This window comes from Eublepharis macularius, chromosome 1 (assembly GCF_028583425.1).
Source record: "Eublepharis macularius isolate TG4126 chromosome 1, MPM_Emac_v1.0, whole genome shotgun sequence".
Lineage (NCBI taxonomy): Eukaryota > Metazoa > Chordata > Lepidosauria > Squamata > Eublepharidae > Eublepharis > Eublepharis macularius.
The window spans coordinates 172,715,210-172,734,952 of NC_072790.1; the positions used below are offsets into that span (position 1 = coordinate 172,715,210).

General features: G+C 41.1%; 1 protein-coding gene across 1 annotated transcript in view; it reads right to left on the minus strand.

Moving 5' to 3' along the window:
• Positions 1 to 347: 347 nt before the first annotated feature.
• Positions 348 to 19,743, minus strand: part of KIF6 (kinesin family member 6) — a 439,256-nt gene continuing 419,860 nt past the window's right edge. Inside the window, exons 20-22 of the mRNA XM_054999529.1 lie at positions 17,705 to 17,794; positions 15,386 to 15,492; positions 348 to 1,381 (exon numbers count right to left, since the gene is read on the minus strand). Coding sequence (XP_054855504.1) covers positions 1,365 to 1,381; positions 15,386 to 15,492; positions 17,705 to 17,794 — 214 coding nt within the window. The 3' untranslated portion in view covers positions 348 to 1,364. The remainder of the gene's footprint in view (positions 1,382 to 15,385; positions 15,493 to 17,704; positions 17,795 to 19,743) is intronic.

The window sequence follows — 19,743 nt, forward strand, 5'->3', positions numbered from 1 at the left end:
AGATATAAGATATAGGAATGGTTTCTATGCACACATTATAATGCACTAGCACTTTAATGTAGTGAACAAGAACTCAAGAATTGCAGCTCTTTTGCACATTTTCATTATATTAATATCCAATTAATATAACTTGCTTCTCTTCTTCAGACTGCCTCTTCCCCCTCCCCTTATTTCAATACAAGGGCAAAAATGCATTTTGAATCCCATAATGGGACAAACTACTTTCTAAAAATAAAAAGTCCCTCAGAGGCAAAGCTTTTCTCCAATCATTTTAGACTGCAGATTTTTTTTTAATGAAGAGAAAATCAGCATCAGCTTAAATTTTTCCTTTTAAACTCTGATTTATTTCCAAATTGTGCCAAGTGACATTAGTTTGATGGTTCTACTGCATTTAATAATTATCAGTGCCATCCTAAGAAGAGTTACTCCAGTGGGCTTAGACTGGATAACTCTTGTTAGGATTGCACTGTATGTGTAGTAAAAGATTATTTTCTTATATGAGAACCAGCACAGAGGCGCGTAAACTATGTTTATGAACAGAAGGAAAGTGGGTCCACTCTTCACAGATGCAAGATTCCAGTATCCCAATGGCAGCCACAAAAATTCTTGACACAGAAAAAGAAATAACGGATGAGGAAAAACAATCCAGTAGTTACAATAAAGAGTAAGTCCCAGTGCCAATTCACAAGCCAGCATTTCATGGATTACAGTTTGATTGGTGCCCACATTCTTTTGTAAACATTGAGTTATGAAATTTAATTTTATGATGAAGATCATTTTTTTGTAATGTAACTCTTGATCTCCAAATAAATTAAAGTTGGCTTTTTAGAAAATTGGGGAGGGGAGAGTTTTCTGGCATTAATTAACAGCTCTCTAAGTGAAATTATATGGGATAAAAATGTTTGCTGCTTTTGGACAGTGCTACTGAACCAGTGCAAATCAAAACTGAACAAAGGACCCAACAAAATGTGTAAATCCAACCTGCTGAGAACAGCAAGCATTTCATCTGTTTCCAAGGGACAGAAAAGTTCCTGGCAAAGAAGTTTTCCGCTTGTGGTTGGCATGAAAAAGCATTTTAAGAAGGTGCTAAATAATCCTGATGTTTATAAGACACATAACACAGCCATCAAATTCCTAATAAACCCTCACTAGGAGTTCCAGTTTGGTTTTGCTTATTTTTGATATGATGAAGTCACTGAAGACACATGCTGAACACCGTTTCTTGGGTGGGGAAACACATTGCTATTTGATTTTTTCTGTTGTAAATTAAGCTGCAGCTCAAAGCTCCATTGGTTCTATTCCTACAGTTATTCTGTCTTGTTTCATTTAATATTGAGATGGCAGATTACAGCACAGTTGAGAATTCACTTGTTCCTCAGTCCTGAAATAGATAATTACAAGATGATTAGGAAAAAATATAATTATCAGTATAAATCAATGTCTAGACAAAAATATATATTTTAGAGATAAATCCGTTGACCTAGGAATTTAGGGCAACTTGCAAGGACCAAACCTGATGTGCATTTTCTTTGTGTATCTTTATATGTGCTTGAATAGTGTGAACTTTTTGTTCTATACTGGAGAAATGGGATGTTTCACTTATACTTTCTATAGTTTCCATGTTTCCTATCAATAAGATATTGTATGCTGACTGCAATGGAACTTTTAATACCTAGATATACAGAGGTTATTAAAAACTTATTCAAAACTCAGTTTTAAGTTCTTGCATGCTTAAGCATTTGACCACTAGGTGTCATCACAAATTCTGGAGACTAACATAGTTGCCAGTGACCACAGCAAAGTTAGGTTAGAGTAAACTTTCCAGAAATTCTGAAGGGGGAACTCCCCTTTTCTTATTTTTTCCAGGGGTGGGAACAGAAATTTTGAAGAAAATTGAAATATATGCAATATATACAATACTTTGTTTTATAAAAGCAAATTTTACTGCTTTACCAACATAAAATGCATCATTTATTTATTTATATTTATTTATTTCAATTTCTATTCCGCTCTTCCCACATTGGCAGGCTCAGTGCAGATTACATTTATACACATTAAAATTTCAGTTAAAACACGATAAATACAATATAAATATTTTAAAAATACAATATACAAAGCAGCACTAAAATAATTCAGATTAAACCATTTCCACCGTCATTAAAGATAATTAAGCATTTAAAATTTCTTTGGAGGTGGATATTCTGATAGGGAGGGCTCTGTTCTATCCTATTCGGCCAGCAGGGGTCCGACCCACCATATGCCTGGCAGAACAGCTCTGTCTTACAGGTCCGGCGGAACAATAACAGATCCTGCTGGGCCCTGGTCTCATTAGACAGAACATTCTACCAGGTTGGAGCCAGAACTAAAAGGGCCCTGGCTCTGGTCGATGCTAGGTGGGCCTCCTTGGGGCCAGGGACTGTTAATAGTTGTTTTTCACTAGATTGAAGCATCCCCTGGGGCACATACGGGGAGAGGCAGTCCCGAAGGTATGCAGGTCCCAATCTGCATGGGGCTTTATAGGTTAATACCAAAACCTTGAACCTGATTCAGTACTCCACCGGTAACCAATGCAGCTGGTGCTGTACTGATGTAATATGTGCACTTCTCAGCACTCCAGTGATGACACGCACCGCTGCATTCTGGATCAGTTGCAACCGCCTGATCAGATTCAAGGGAAGCCCTGCATAGAGTGTGTTACAGTAGTCTAGCCTAGAGGTGACCATTGAGTAGTTCAAAAGTGGAATCAGCTGCCTAGGGAGGTGGTGAGCTCCCCCTCACTGGCAGTTTTCAAGAAGAGGCTGGATGAATATTTGTCAGAGATGCTTTAGGCTGATCCTGCACCGGGCAGGGGGTTGGACTAGATGGTCTGTATGGCCCCTTCCAAATCAATGATTCTATGATTCATTGCCTGAATCACTGTAGTTGTCGTGGGTCGAGAGATAGGGGGCAAGCTGCCTAGTCTGTCATAGATGGAAAAAGGAAGACCTGGCAACCGCAGCAACCTGAGCCAACCATATTTAAGGAGGCATCCAGGATCACTCCCAGACTCTCAGGGCCGGTTCAAATACTGCCCTGTCAAGAGCAGGAAGCTGGGGTCCCAAATCCACTAGTCAGCGACTCAAGTACAGGATCTCCGTCTTCATGGAGTTCAATTTCAGCCGTCTCTGCTTCAACCATCCAGCCACGGCTTCAAAGGCTTGCTCCAGGACATCTGGGGCTGAGCCAGGCTTATCCTATGGACTGCATCAAGTGTTAACTCACTTCTTTATAAGTACAGCACTTTCACACACACAAAAAGTATGAAAACTGGGTGTAGTTTCTTCATGTAGCAAATTAAACCAAGAGAAGTTGATGAACACATGGGGCCATGTGATTATATAGTACTATGCTGTCTGATTTAATCTTTCTTTGCATGGCTCAGAGCCTCAAATGATGATGAGCTGGGACTCCTTAATCTCCACCTTGGACCCCTTGCAATGGGCATTTTCCACTACATTACTTTCATTTTGCTGTGCATTCCCACGCTGATGTCTTTTCTATTTATGAAACTAATGTTCTACTTCACTGGGCTCTGCATACATTTTATCCTCTTTTCTTAGCTAATGCAACGTAGCATATCTGGGCTATTGATATCACATGGCCACTTTTAAAGTGTTACGATCAACAGAGGAAGAACTGGGAAGCAGTTCTAGTTTAGTTTGGTGAAGCAGATGATATTTGGACAAATTTTTTGTTAAAAAAAATACTTGGACGGTGACCTTGATTGTGGACATTTGTTTTCATGAAAGTATTGTTCCATGTAGCACTATAGAACAGGTATTGGACCATAGCAGCCAACATCCCTGAGCAACAGATACATACATACATACATACATTTATATTTCATACTATGGCATGAGGTTAACTGCAAGTCACTATGGTCTTTGGCAGTTCAGATTACAATGTTCCCTGACTGTCTTTCTCTTCTAAGTCCCTAAATGGTGGTATTAACCTTTAACCCACCTACTTCCTCAAAATGGTTAATATGAAAAGAGCTTACAGTATCCAAATGAGCATGCATACTATTGCCTCTTCCGAGCTGTGGCTGCATGCTCCCTGGATCTGAGAGCAGGCATTATTCTCTCCATCCCTTTGATAATCACACCGTACAAAGACTGACAATTATGTGACAGGATAAAAATACCTGGGTGAATAACAGGAGGCAGGATCCCTAGCACTCATAAAGGAACTACACCCAGGTTTTGGTTTTTTTCGTGTGTGTATGGAAGTACTTGTATGAAATGTGTTAATGCTTGAAGCAGCCCATAGGATCACTCTGAGTACATTATATATTGCCTAAGCATACAGAAAGTAAGTCAAAATGGCCTGTTCAAAACACTGAACAGGTTTGATTGTTCATTGTCAGAAAAGGTTATTACAGATTAAACATCTTTGCTCAACCACTGTTTGCAGAGATGGCCATTATATGTTGATTCTGAATCTATATAGCTTATCTAGAAACAGCCTATTCAGGCTTATCAAGACTTGATTTTGTAAGGGCAAGAGTAGCCTTTGCCTCTTTCCTCTGAAGTCACCTAGTTCCTTGACCAGATTTTCTTGGCTGTGCTGTAATTTGGTGAATCACAGTAAGGTATCATCTTATCATTATGCTGTGCCCTTTTATAAACTAGGTAAGGTAAAGGTAGTTCCCTGTGCAAGCACAGAGTCATTACTGACCCATGGGGGATGTTGCATCACATTTTCTTGGCAGACTTTTTACAGGGTGGTTTGCCATTGCCTTCCCCAGTCATCTACACTTTACCCCCAGGAAACTGGGTACTCATTTTACCCACCTCAGAAGGATGGAAGGCTGAGTCAACCTTGAGCTGGCTACCTGAACCTGGCTTCTGCCAGGATTGAACTCAGGTTGTGAGTTCGATCCTGTGTGTGTGTGTGTGTGTGTGTGTGTACATATATACAGGGTCATATAATAAATTAAGTCATATAAAAACAAGAACATCTCTCTTAAATTTGTTGACCTTATTCAATAATGGCTTGTTGGGAATACCATTCAAATTCAACATTATATCTTCAAAAGGCTCTTGACAACAAGTTTATGAAATTAAGACACATGAAAATTTAAAGCCTAAGCGTGCAGAAAGTTTGTTCTGAATGAGGGAAGGTGGCTGGCTCTGCAGCCTTTCTATTTACACCAGACAATTATTGCTGATAACCACAGAGATAGACTAAAACTCCACTATGGGATAATGCTAACACCATCTGGCAGGTGCTGATAGCTTGCTGAGTAATGCTGTCATCAGCACTGGAGAGGTGATGGAAAGTTATTGCTTCACTAATCATAGCTGTTTTCATCTGTTCGGTATAATTTGTTCTTGTTACTAAAGAATCACTGTTACACGAACTGAAAATTTCTTTTTCCTAAGATTTCCTTGTTACCTTTAGATGCCACTGATGTCTATTTAATACTGAATGTCCTCTACTGCTTGACAATTTTAGTTACCTTTGGAAGAGAATGAAATGTTATACATTCATCATCTAGAGGCTAATTCTCACTCAATTTGGGCATCTAGCACATGAATTTGATTGAGGGTGGGAGTGACCCATGGGCCTGGGCATCCTCTTCCACTGCACACAGAACCATTAGTAAGAATCAGAACCTATCTCAATCAGTCCCTATACAAGTTAGACACAGTCACAGAATCCGTGCATTCTTTTATCATAATGGATGAATCAAGTGAATCGGACCCACTTGTGCAGACATTTACACACATGGCTTCCAGCGCACATTAACGATTCCAAAAACAGTATGTGGAGGTGTGGGAGCTTAAGCTAAGCTCCTGGACCATGCTGTGTGTATATATTATCTAGCCATTAGGCCATTTGCGAACCAGTGTAAATACTACCAAGATGACCATCAAATGCTGGAAATGTTGCCTGTGCCTTACATAATGATAAATTCTTCTGTTATCTAAAATCCTGAAAAATGTGCCACTGCTTCCTTAAATCCTATACTTCAGTTGTGTCTCCAAATGAGCTGACTGTGAATTTTGTATGTTCACATTCATCACTGGACATTCTTGTTCAAGCCTGTTATGCATGAAGAACATTTTCCCTTGACCAAAGTCCTTCATATCATGAACACACATTTTGTGTTCCTTGCCTAATCCCTGATTAGGCTTGCCAACTCTGGGTTAGGAAATTTCAGGAGATTTTAGGGGTGGACATGAATTAGCATTCACTTTTCACCATTGTTTCCTTACAGTGAAGAGCAGACTATGGCCAACAGGGGAAAAGAAGGCAACTCAGGATAGTGTTTTAGATGCTGTGGCAAAAATTAGTGTGTATCACAGCAGCTAAAATACTGCTATAGATTCAAGTTCTGTTTTGATATTTCCACAGCCTCTGAATATTCCTGTTTCCTTTACCTTACCCTAGGGGTACATGGATGTTTTAATCCCACTCTTTCAGTGTAGGAAGGACATACAAGAGCAATTTCATGTAAAAAAATAATACAGGAAATTCTTTCAAACCTGAGTTATAACAAGATAAAATCTCATAATGAGGTTGCCATTATATGCTGCTTATACCTTTTATCAGAGATAAGGCATGCAAAGAAGATCCTAAATTGTCTAAAACTAGACACTTCACAGCTTTTACTTTATTTGAGAAAATGTGTGTGCTTCTTTTCTGCTAATACAATTAACACCCATGGTGGTTAACAGGAATACATTCACTAATCCTACTGGGTAGTAATATGTTGTCTAATGTCAGTCCTAGAATTTCTTATGCTCTGTTTCAGCATTTCTTCAACTCTGTATTAGATTCTTGCTAATGTTATGCCTTTGTAAACTTGTATTTATTTACCATATGGCATTGTTTATGGAAATGTCCTTGATACTGATTGTACTAATCTCACACTTCACTCACTCACTCACCCACAATCCACCTTTCTCACTGAGAGTCAAGGTGGATTACATAGTGTAGGACAACTGATAAACAATGCAGTAGAACTTGGATAGCATAAAATTTGAAAAAAACAGGGTTGAACTTACCTGTAACTGTTGTTCATTGAGTGTTCTTCTGTCCAGGCAAACATGGGAACTGCGTATGCGCAGGCCAGTCGCAGACATATCAAAGCTCCAAAAGGTGTGAGATGCTCTCCGGCCTTTTCACGTGCTTTCTGAGTGGGAGCGGCTATAAAAGACAGGGTGAGAGGATCCCTCCCTCAGTTCACTAAGCCACTGGTGAAGAAGGAAAAATTAGCATATTAAAGAGCACATGGCGGGGAAAGGAGGAAGGGATGTGTGCCTGCACAAAAGAATACCTGATGAACAACAGTTACAGGTAAGTGCAACCCTGTTTTCATCGTCATGTCTTCTGTGCACATGGGAGATTAGCAACCTAACTTATCCAGGAGGTGGGCGTGTTGCTCTTCATCTAAAGAGATTCTTCAGGATTGCTTTGTCAATTGCAGCATCCCTTCTGGAGTCTACGTCAATGGTATAATGCTGAATAAAGGTGGACAGTGTCGACCAGGCAGCCGCTTTAGATAAGTCAGCTAAAGGAATGCCCAAGTTAAACGCTGATGAGGTAGATTGGGCTGTTGTAGAGTGTTCCCTTGTGTTCAGAGGGCAAGGCTGTTTGGAATGTTTATAACACACTTTGATGAGCCATACCAACCAGTTGGAGATGGTCTGAGCAGTGACTTTCTGTCCTATCTTTGATCCTTTGAAGGAAACAAATAGGTTAGGGTCCTTTCCAAAGGTAATAGTCCTGTCTAGGTAAAAAAACAGTGTATGTTTGACATCCAGTGTGTGCAGGAGTCTGACAGCCTCTGTAGAGGGCAAAGGAAAAAAAATACTGGCAGAATAATGTCTTGGATAAGGTGGATAAGGTGGAAGCAGAGGCTTGGGCAGAGAACTACTTGGGAAATCTATGCTGGGAAATCCCCACTGTAGGAATATGGGTTGTAGGAAATCCCTGTGAATGGATCATTCATAATTCTGGTCCCTGGACTGACTCAAGGTATCTGCCAGAGTGCTGTCTTCTCCAGCAATGTGGATGGCCGAGAGGGAGACCTGATGTTGGATTGCCCATTCCCAAATCAGGGAGGACTCTCAGGAGAGGAACAGAGAGACTATGCCCTCCTGCTTGTTCAGCTAATACATGGCAGTTGTGTTGTCCATGCATATCTGGACATTCTTGCCCCTGACAAGGGGCAGTAAAGCTCTCAGAGCAAACCAGATAGGCTTTAATTCCAAAATATGTAGCTTGGACTTGTGCTGAGACCAAAGACCGTTCACCTGACTGATTCTGGAATAAGCCCCCCAACCTGTTGGAGAGGCCTCTGTTTAGATGGAAAGGCAAATTGGTTTGGAACCAAATGGAGTCCCTACCATTAGGTTTTGTTCGTCATTCCACCAGGCTAGGGATCTGTGTATAATCCTCAGAACCGAGAACCACTTGTACGGGTTCTGGTAGTGCAGATGAAAACACCTTGATGAACCAAGAGAGGTTCTCTAGGAAGGTAAAACATCCCTCAATGACAACATTCTGAACTTTTTTTTTGGAACAATAAACTTGTTCAAAAATGGAGATCTAAGATGGGGCACAAGCCCCCTGACTCCTTCTTCACCATAAAGTAGTTAGAATAAACCCCTTTGGAACCGTGGTCCTGAACCAGTTCTATTGCTTGTTTCAGCAACAAGCTTTGTATTTCCTACACCAATAGTGTTTGAGGCAGGAAAGGTTCGACTGGGGAGGAATATCTGAAGGATAGTCCTGAACTCTAGAGAGTACTCCTTCCAGACTATAGACAATACCCAGAGCTCCCGGGTGTCAGGATCTGCCATACTGGGGACGTGTAGCCTGTGTAACGCCATATTAATTTCTATAGTTGTTTAGTCTTTCTCCCCTCTAGGTTCCTGCAAGTACATTTCCATGGGAAAGGATGCTATGTCTTATCTGTTTCTTCCTAAGACGACCTTGATGACCCAGCGTTCCCACAGAGAAGCTGCCTGCTATGTGAACTCTGGGGGAAGGCTGGGATCTCAAACTTTGAAGTGTAACAACTTTCATTTTGTAACTCATTCCTAACAAAGCTTTGCTCAGCCAGGATCTGCTTGGTCCTGGAATGTGGACATCTGGGCCTAAATGCTGTCTTTCTAATAAAACCTTTTGAAATCAAAAGACCTTGTCTTCTTGCAGAAGGGAGGAAGGCAGACTATAGCTAACTGGAATGCCATAGCCTGACACCGGGTGATTTTTTCCCATGCAGGTAGGGGCAGGGATTGACCAACAGGGAGAGGGTGTAATAAGGATAAGGTCTAGGAGGGAACCAGTGCATATATGGTATGATCAAGGTAATGCCTAGGGACTTAGCAGTCACCTTATCCTCTTTTATCCTTTTTGAGTGCATCGTCTGTAGTAGACGAGAAAGGATCATTACCTTCAAAGGGAAGGTCTTCAACCTCTAATCTATGGTGTGGGGCTAATGCAGTGGTTCTAAACCATGCATGTCTCTGTATCATGATGGCTGAAGCCATAGAACGAGCAGAAGAGTACCCAATATGTCTCGCAGTGAAGATCTAATGCTTAGAGAACCTAAGGGCTTCTCCCTGTAGAATCTCTGCAGATGCCGTTTCTCATCAGGGATGAGACTCAAGGACCAATCTTGTCCCAGAGGAATAACTGGTATCTCATAGTTGCCAATGCAGAAGTTAAGGGCTGAGGGGGCATAAAGGTTTCTCCCTAAAATATCCTTTATCTGTAGAGACAGAATAGCCAGCACTCCATGGAAGACCCTTACTTTGGAGGATTTCCATGACTATAGAATTAGCAGGATGGTGGTTGAATAAGAACCCAGCCCTGTTTTGTTTAGTTTTATAAAGGTTGTCTAACCTCTTTAAAGTTGCTGGCGTGGATGCCAGAGTCAATCAAATTTATTTTGTGATGTTTATCATTTCCTGTATAATGGGGAACACCGCCTGACCCGCTGCCTCGGAGAGAACCTTAAAGAGTGGATCTGAGGAGGGTGGATGTCTATGACTCTTGACAACCTCTAGACAACCCTCATTGTCAGTTGGATCCAAAGAAGCCGCTCCCTACTGTGCAGGTCACACTAGGGAGGGTGGTAATGGAGATAAAGTCGTTCCTAATTCAAGGAAGTCTGGCATCTCGCCGTTTAGAATGGCAAGAACTGAAGCCAATCAACATCTAGGAATTGGTGAAAGAGTTCTCGGAACCTCAGGAGGACTGGATGCCACCAAGGTGGATAGAGCCAAAGGTGAGGATAGTTTCTTCTTCTGTGGTCTTGGAGCCGGGTGCTTATCAGCATGCCTTGACTTCAGCTTCGCTTTTTCTACTGCGGTTCGGAAGAAGACCGAAGTGAATCTTTAATAGAAACTGACTGGTACATATTATCAGCACTTGAAGCCAAAGTAGGAGGAACTGATTGGTTCGTATTAATGGCACTTGGAGCCAAAGTAGTAGGAACTGATGGGTTCATATTAATGGCACTTGGAGACGAAGTAGGAGGAACCGGCTTGTTTGTATTAGCGGCATTTGGAGTCAAAGTAAAAGGAACCGACTGGTTCTTATTATTGGCACTTGTAGCTGAAGTAGGAGGAACTGTCTGGTTCATATTCTTGGCACTGAGAGAGCTCTGAGAGAGCTGTGACTGACTCAAAATCACCCAGCTGGCTTCAAGTGTAGAAGTGGGGAATCAAACCCAGTTCTTATACTGCTCTTAACCACTACACCAAACTGGCCCAAATGGATCTTTGAGTGCCTTCCTCTGTGGATGAAAATGTTCTGCCTCTGCTGAAATGAACATCCAGCTCCTGTGCACACAATGTTTGTGTTGTTTCTGGAGTCACTATTCCTGTAAAAAAAATGGTTACACTATGGTATAAATCTTTCTGCCTTCTGTACATAGATTATTTGTTACTTCATTTATGCTCTGCCTTTCTTTCATGGTGGATTGCAAAATATAGATACAATTCCATCAGACACCATGAGACATCCAATAAATACTGCTACAGTGAGTCATCCATTCAAGAGAACTGCTACTTTGGAGAAATTAGACTGTCAGACTGCAGTTGTCTTAGAAAGAAAGTCCACTGTTTTCTATGAAATTTGGGGCCAAGCTAAACAGTCTGGGCCTGGAAAAAGCTGGAAAATGGGTAGTGGAGGGCAATATTTGAGTGGGAAAGAAAGGGGGTCAAAGTAAGAGGTACCAAGGAGGCCCATTCTGGGTGCTGCAGTCCTTTCTTAGTGGCTTCAGGTACTTCAGAATTGGAGACACCCTTCAGGGCTGACTCCCAAAGAGCCACTTTCAGGCGTGACGCCCACTCCTGCTGGGCATTTGTTGTGCCATCAGATTGAGCCATCTTGGAATCGCATCCAAGACACTTCTTGAAGAGTGCCTTTGAAGTCATCTTCTTCTCTCTTTTGTCTTGCTTGGATTCGAGGAATAGCTCAAAGCATGTCCTTCTTCAGTGGTGGCTAAAGAAGAACTGAGGGAGGGATCTGCTTGTCCCACCTTTTATAGCCACACCCACTCAGAAAGCATGTGAAAAGGCTCAGCGAGCATCTGACACCTTTTGGAGCTATGATACGTCTGTGGCTGGCCTGAACATGCACAGTTCTTGTGTGGGACTGCACAGAAGACATGATGATAAACAAGCAGAAATCTGATATAGAGCTAAAACAATGCTGAAACGAAGCACAAGCAATTAAAAATGACATATTACACAATGCAAAAATTACCAATTAGGAGCATACTTACAGCAATAGACAGTACAAGTAGTGTAGTCTAAACAGTCTCTACACCTTTACTAAAACATCTTTCTTGTACTAATTCCTTACAGTACAGCCTTCCTAACTGTAAAAAAGTCCTCCTCAATCATTCAGTTCTGAATAGTTTGCAGAAAACCTGGGGTATGGGATCCTTCCTAACCTCATCAGTTAGGCCATTCTATAAGGCAGAGGCCACAACTTACAATGTGCGCATACAGGCAGTTCTGTCCATTTGCAGGGTGGTCCTGCAGAAGGCCATGTTCAGATGAGTGAATCTGCCATGGCGGAGTACAGGAAAGAGGCAGTCCTGTAGATATAAGGGGCCAAACCATGACGGGCTTTGTATGTGATAGCCAATACCTTGAACTGAGCCCAGTAATGAATTGTTAGCCAATGGAGTGACTGCAGAATGGGAGGGATATGCAAGCTCTGTCTAGTTCCTGCTAATAATTGAGCTATGGCATTCTGCAGCAACTAGAATCTCCAAGATGTCTTTGAGGGGAGACCAATGCACAGTAGGGGGTGTGCATGTGTCATCAGGTTTCAAATGACTTATGGTGACCCCAGCAAAGGGCTTTCAAGGCAAGTGAGAAGCTGAGATGGTTTGTCATTGCTTTCCTCTGCAGATTCTTCCTTGATGATCATCCAAGTACTGACCCTGCTCATGAGATCATGGTATACCATGCCACCTTCCCTCTCTACAGTAGTGTAGTCTCAATGTTACCGTGGCTTGGCTCCAAGTGGCCTGATCATCCACATCAAGGTAGGGAACCATCTTTCAGGCTAGACTGAGCTGGAAGAAGGTATTTTTTGCAGCTGCATTAACATTTCTCTAGCAGCAGTAACTATAACCCCTAGGCTCTTTACCGAGTCAGCAAGGATAAACTGAACCCCATCAAAATGGGGGAGCACAATATCCTTCAAGATTTGCTTTCCCAACCAGTATCACTTCCATTTTGTCTAGGTGCAGTTTCAGTTTGTTCATTCTGAGCCATTTAGCCACAACAGTTAGGCAGTGGTTCAAGATCTCTACTGCATTTCCGGGGGATCTGCATGACAGAGATAGAGCTGGGTGTTATCTGCATATTGATGACATCCAGTTCCAAAGGTTTTTCCTAAAGGCTTTACATAGAGGTTGAATAACATGGAGTATAACACTGCACTTGTGGAATCACACAAGATAATTCCCACACTAAAGATAGCTGGTTTCCAACAGCAACTCTGAGTCCATTCAATAAGGAACGATTTAAACCAATCCAGAGCACAACTCCTGATACATACTTCTGCCTCCAAATGTCTCAACAGGATGGTATCATCAACTATATCAAAGGCTGCAGATAGATCCAGGAGGAGCAACAAAGAAGCATGGCTTTTGTCTACATTCAGACTGAGGTCATCTACAAAAGTTACCAGAGCAGTCTCCCGTAGCCTGGCCTGAAAAAAGACCAAAAAGGGTCCAGAGCACAAGAGTTATGCAAGAAGATCTGGAGTTGGTCTGCTAGTACTCTCTCAATCACTTTGCCTAAAAAGGGTAGATTAGAGACAGGCTAACAATTGGCCATATCATTTTTTTTCCTACTATGGATTTTTTTTAAAGCAGTGAGCAGATACTATCTCTTTGAGAGGCTGAGGGAAAGTGCCTTGAGTTAAAGACTGATTTATGATAGACATCAAGGGATCATTTATGTGGTCCTTACATAATTTTAGTAGCAAAGATGGGCAAGAATCCAGCACACAAGTAGTGGCTTTCACAGATTCCAGAATCCTGTCAATAACCCTCATTGTAATTGCATCAAAATGGTCCATAAGTAGACCAGATGATGTATTAAACATTTATTTTGCTTCACCTATATTACAGCTGGCATCCAGATGGGAATATCTGGTCACTTTAGAATCTTTCTCCAATTGGCCTTGAGTCAATCCTCTCGCTCGCTTGCTCGCTGCATGGTGGGGAGGAGTTTAGGCCTGGTCAGAACAGACTGGTAAAACCCTAAGGTGGTAGGCTTACTGCTAACACATTGTTATGTTGATTAGATTAGAAAGCACTGTGAGGCATCTTAAGATAGGGAGAGATAACCAAACTGGACACATCAGGCTGATCCAAGTGCCTGGGAAGGGAACATTCTTGGTGCTGCTGGCTAACAACTAAGCCTTCATACTGACCAGCAGTGAAGAATAGCCTAGACTGACATCATCTCAGTTTTGATGTGCAGGCAAGCATAAATGAAGAGCAACTATGCAGCACTCTGGGCTTGGAACCAGAGTGAGCTTGCCCACACTAACAGGATGTCCACACTAACAGGGTACTTTACCTGTTGCAGTTCTGCCTTTTAAATAATCAGTAAAGCCTTAGATGGTTGTTGTGGATTTTCTGGGCTGTATAGACATGGTCTTGGAAACTCTTACAGGATGACTCAGCCCAACCCTACCTTCCTGAGTAGATATAAATTACCTGCTAACTTCTTTTCCACACTGTGACACTGAGAGATCTCTGTCTTTTGGTGCTACACCTCTGAAGATGCCAGTCACAGCTGCTGGTGAAATGTCAGGAACTACAATGCCAAGACCACGGCTATACAGCCCGGAAAATCCACAACAACCATCGTTCTCCGGCCATGAAAGCCTTTGACAATACATCAGTAAAGCCTTAGTTTTACTTAATCTTGGAGTCTGTGTCTTCCTTTTGGGATAGGGGACCAATAAAAACAATAATCACATACACTAAACAACAGGAAACAGAACAACTAAAATCAAACTGCATGAATGTATAAAAATCTAATAATAGAACATATCACAGAACAACAAACCGGTTTACAAAATGGTAGCACTAAAATATAAGATAAACCTTGAGATAATATAAGATAAACAGTAAAACTATGAGACCCAATGTTAGTGAAAAAGGATAAAGAATGATAACTATACATATAACAACAACAACAACAACAACAACAATATTCGATTTATATACCGCCTTTCAGGACAACTTAATGCCCACTCAGAGTGGTTTACAAAGTATGTTATTATTATCCCCACAACAAAACACCCTGTGAGGTGAGTTGGGCTGAGAGAGCTCCAGAGAGCCATGAGTTGCCCAAGGTCACCCAGCTGGCTTCAAGTGGAAGAGTGGGGAATCAAACCCGACTCTCTAGATTAGAGTCCCACGCTCTTAACCACTACACCAATAATATATTATTTTACTGTGAATTAACCTGAAAATATTCCGTATTTGGTCACATTGATGGTGTGTGTGTGTTGCCCTCATGTCATAGCTGGAATGGCGACCCTTGTCGGGGTCTTCAAGGCAAGAGACTATCAGAGGTGGTTTGCCATTGCCTGCCTCTACAACCTTGGTCTTTGTTGAAGGTCTCCCATTCAAATACTAACCCAGGCCGACCCTGCTTAGCTTCTGAGATCTGATGAGATCAGGATCACCTGGGCTATTCAGGTCAGGGCCACACTGATGGTATACAATGATAAATTTTGAACTGTTGCTATAACTGGATGAGACTACTTGATACCCTTAGATATTTTGTATTATATATGACAGAGCACAACTTTGTCAACTAGTACATTTAGCTAAGCTTACCTTTCTTTTGCTGGAGATTCCGTCTCGCTCTAATAAAAGCTAGAATATCAGCATCAGTTTGACGGTCTCCTGTGAGAGGGATGGATGAACTTGAACTTGGGGAAATTCTGCAATAATAAGATAATTAAGTTTTTAGCTGAGTTGGCCTGTTACTCTAACTTCATCACTTCTCTTGTTTGAAAGCTCTATGTTGAACAAGCTCATCTCTAAACCAAGGACTATATGACCTCTGTTTATTCAACTCGGCTTATGTGGAGCTCAGCAGTAGTGCCTGGGTTTTATTTATTAAAATATTTAACATGTGCCTTTTGCTGAAGCTCCAAGTAGGCTTACAGTTTGTTAAAACAGCACTACAAAGACGAAAACCATAAAATCAAAGCTAAAATCAAGTATGCAGATTATTGTTCTATTTATTTATTGAAAATATTTATATTCCACAAACTTTTAAGCATAGGCTTAAAAAATAAACAGTACAACCATAGCAATTCAAATTTGAACCCCCTCTCAAAAGGACGGCAGCCTAATAAGCTCTTTAAATGCACCAGCAACAACAAGAAGGGCAGTTTGTGTGGTTTGCTGGGGAGAATTACAGATACAGCCACTGAGCACTGCTGAAGGGAGAAGGGTTTTGATGCCTTTGCTGGATGTGGTAGAGGTACTGGGTGGCACCTGCAGCAGCGTGCAAATGCATGACTGCTGAGTGGACAGTAGTACCTGGTGTGATTGACATTGCTTCGTAGCTGCTCTCCACTCATTGGCTGTATGATGCTGCGGCAGCATCCCTGGCACCTCTACTGCTGCCTCCTACTGTTCTCTAGTAAAGGTAAAGGTAGTCCCCTGTGCAAGCACCGAGTCATTACTGACCCATGGGGGATGTTGCATCAAGACGTTTTCTTGGCAGACTTTTTACGGGGTAGTTTGCCATTGCCTTCCCCAGTCATCTACACTTCACCCCCAGGAAACTGGGTACTCATTTTACCCACCTCAGAAGGATGGAAGGCTGAGCCAACCTTGAGCCAGCTACCTACTGTTCTCTAGTAAAGGCACCAAATCCGCTTCACCTTTCAGTGAAGCTCAATAGCTGCTATAGTGAATCACTGGAAGACGCTTTCCAGTGAATTATCACATGAGCTTCCCCTCAGCAACAGCGATAAAATCAAAGGAGTAAAATACAGTAAGACCAATACAAACTGTATTTAATGGAGCATTAACAGAGCATTACAACAGAACAAAAGACAGATACTGAAAAGCCTGTGGGCACCTGGGGTCTAAAGCTCTAGAAGAGGCCAGGTGAATGTAGCAAGGAGGAAATCCCATAGTTGGAGCACCACTACTCTAAGAAGGCCATGTCTCTGGTAGGCCCTCACTTTACTCTGAGGCTAAAAGCTAGCAGAGCAGGGCTTTTGTAAAAGCAGCGATCAGCATATTTTCAGACTGTACATTTTTTACCTGTTTCAAAATAAACATGAATTCATTTCATTTACTTATAAATATTTTAAGAGGAAAATAAAATTTCCCCCAGCCACTGAATATACTGGAAAAATGCCATTTATTAGCAGCTATCTTATGCTCCACGTAAGATTATCTATCTTATCTGGAGCATAACACAGACTTGGTCATCACATTATTTGGTCCTGAAAGAAGCCTGGATTCAAATTCCACAAGTCCCATTACATGGTGTTGGTTGACTCCTCCCTCATGGGGCTGTTGCGAACAAGAATTGCACAAGGATTGTAAAGTACTTGCATGTTAAGAATTCAGTTCAAAGACACTACATGTGGAATTCTTCTCTGACACTGTTCACAGCAGAAACACTGATAGCTTCAGAGAAAAGCTGCTCCTCAGAATGAGCAGGTTTTTTGGCAATATTTGCTGTACAAAGAAAAGTTTTTTTAAAAAATTTTGCCTCATTGCAAACAGTGGCTTTGAGATCATCTCTTAGAAATGGAAACAGAAGGCATATTCACATATTGTATTTCCAAGGGCCCTAAAGGAATAAAATGATGAATGTGGGATCTTTACATTCTTTTAAAAAAAGAATATGCATTTTGGAAATGGAACAATATCACAGCTTACAATGATGGATTCAAGGTCTATTCTACTTACAATTATATGATATTTATCCCTTTTAATTTGCCCACTGAAAAATATGGACCAGTGGCTGATGGGGAGTTTCTACTCCTGATGCTAGGGTTGCTGCCAAACCCAAGATTATGGAAGCAAAGGTAGGGGAAACAAGACCTGGCAGCAGGCTGATAACATTGACAGAATGTGTGTATACTTGCTAACTCATCAGGCTGATGGGCAGATACTGCATACCTTGCTTTTGAAATTGAGTTGCTGAGACGGTGCAAGCTGCTTGTCACTGAAGATTCTTCACTGAAGCTGGCTCTGCTATTATTTAGAACCCTGAAGACAGAAACAGTAGGCAAATTCATGCTGTGTTTTGAATGTTATTGGGATCCTGGAGGGGAGGACTAGTAAAATAATTAAAGATGCATCCAGTTAAGATGGTGCATATCTATACCTATGTTATCTCCACCTTTCTCACGCTTTGTTCTTCACTCTTTCCCCCTTCATCAAAAGATGATTATAGCAGTATCACTGTGGCCAACCAGTTGAAAGTTTGGAAGAATATCATTCAGGAAGGAATACTACTAATCCTGTCATGCTGTTCCAAAACTACCAGAAAGGTTTTTTTAGCCTAGAAGAACACTGAAGATTAATGAGCATTCCAGTGCATGCTTATGTAACAGTCATATTTCTATGTATTATCAAATGATTATTTTTCTAGTGCTCTAATGCTAGCAATTATGATACAACCAAAACACTAAAATAAAGCAAGAGGAAAAAAAGCAAGAGTAAAGGGTTTGCCTGCATGAGACCTTGGATTGCTTTAAGTCAATTTTAAAAAGCAACCCTAATCGTTGTAAGTCTTACTCTAGATTCCCCCTCCCCCGAATTTGAAGTCAAACTCTGCAAATGTCCAAACACTACTGAAATAAATGAGGATGAGGAATGTCACTGTGAAAACCTAAACATCAGTCTTTTGATAGTTGAACATATTTTTTTAAATCAGTACTTTCTATCTGAATTGATGGTGTTATATGAAGGGATCTCTTAAGACAGGAAAGTCTCTTCTCTTTGGTGATAATGCACTTTGAAAAATCTTGTTCCCATTCAGTTAAGGTCTGCACATACAAGCAACATGTGTGTACACATGTTGGAACCTGCATTCCAATGAGCACTTCCATTCACATTCTGGCACAACTGCTAATATGTAAATACCTTTTTAAAGCATAACTATAGCTGGGTTAAAACAATTGTTCTTAGAAGAAATATATACAACGTTTTCTGCCTCAGTAATCAAAATAGAAATAATGATAATAAAAATCTTCATCATTACTGGCCACTTCTAAGTGCGTGCCCAAATGTAAAAAAACCCTGTAAATATATAATGACCCTCAAACAATAAAAATACAGAGTTCAAGGGAATAAATGTGATGATGATCCACTAGCATAAGCCTGTCTAATTAGATACTGTTTCCTGAAAGTCCAGAAATTGGGTTGCTACTAAATAAAGTAGTAAAAGGTTTCATAGGGGTGGGCTATCCACAGAAAATGTACTGCCTGTGGTTCTTTTCAGATGAAATATTAGTAAACTTTGCAGGAGTGTGTTGGGTTTTATAATTCCTTAAAACAACATCATCTGGAATGACATAAGGAATCTGAAGGTCTCATGATGAGCCAAAATTTAACCACTAGATGGTGAGCTTGAGGTATTTTTGCTTGTCATCTACTTTTACTTCGGGTAAAGAACTTTCAAGGAGGGAATGGAAAATATCCTTTCCATGTATTTCCTCTCTTAATAGTGTCAGGAGAGCAGTCATAGCAGCCAATAACCATCTCTTCTTGGCTGGGTCACATACTTTTGACTCTACCAAGGGGAAAGGCTCCCTGCCCACCCAGCTGAGATCAGGAACAAGCCAAAGTCCCTCAGCCCTGTACTACCTAAAAGCAGCCCATTCATTTTAATGTCGCAGACAACTTTGTCTCTTGTCCACAGTGTTTCTCCAGTTCAGCAGACAATATGCAAAAGTGAAGCCACAAAAAGTAGTAATTATTTAACACACAATTCCCAACATGTTCTTCATCACATGCTTTCTAATTACTGAACAAATTCCCCTGATGAACGACACATCCAGAATTCTTTATTTATTTATTAAAACACGTATATCCTACTGAGGCTCAGGGGCAGAAGCTTCTGAGAATGTCAAGAATGTCTAATACGGAGGTGAATATACAGTTCAAAGATGGGATCTATTGGTTGAGGGCCGATACATATTTGTATATATGAG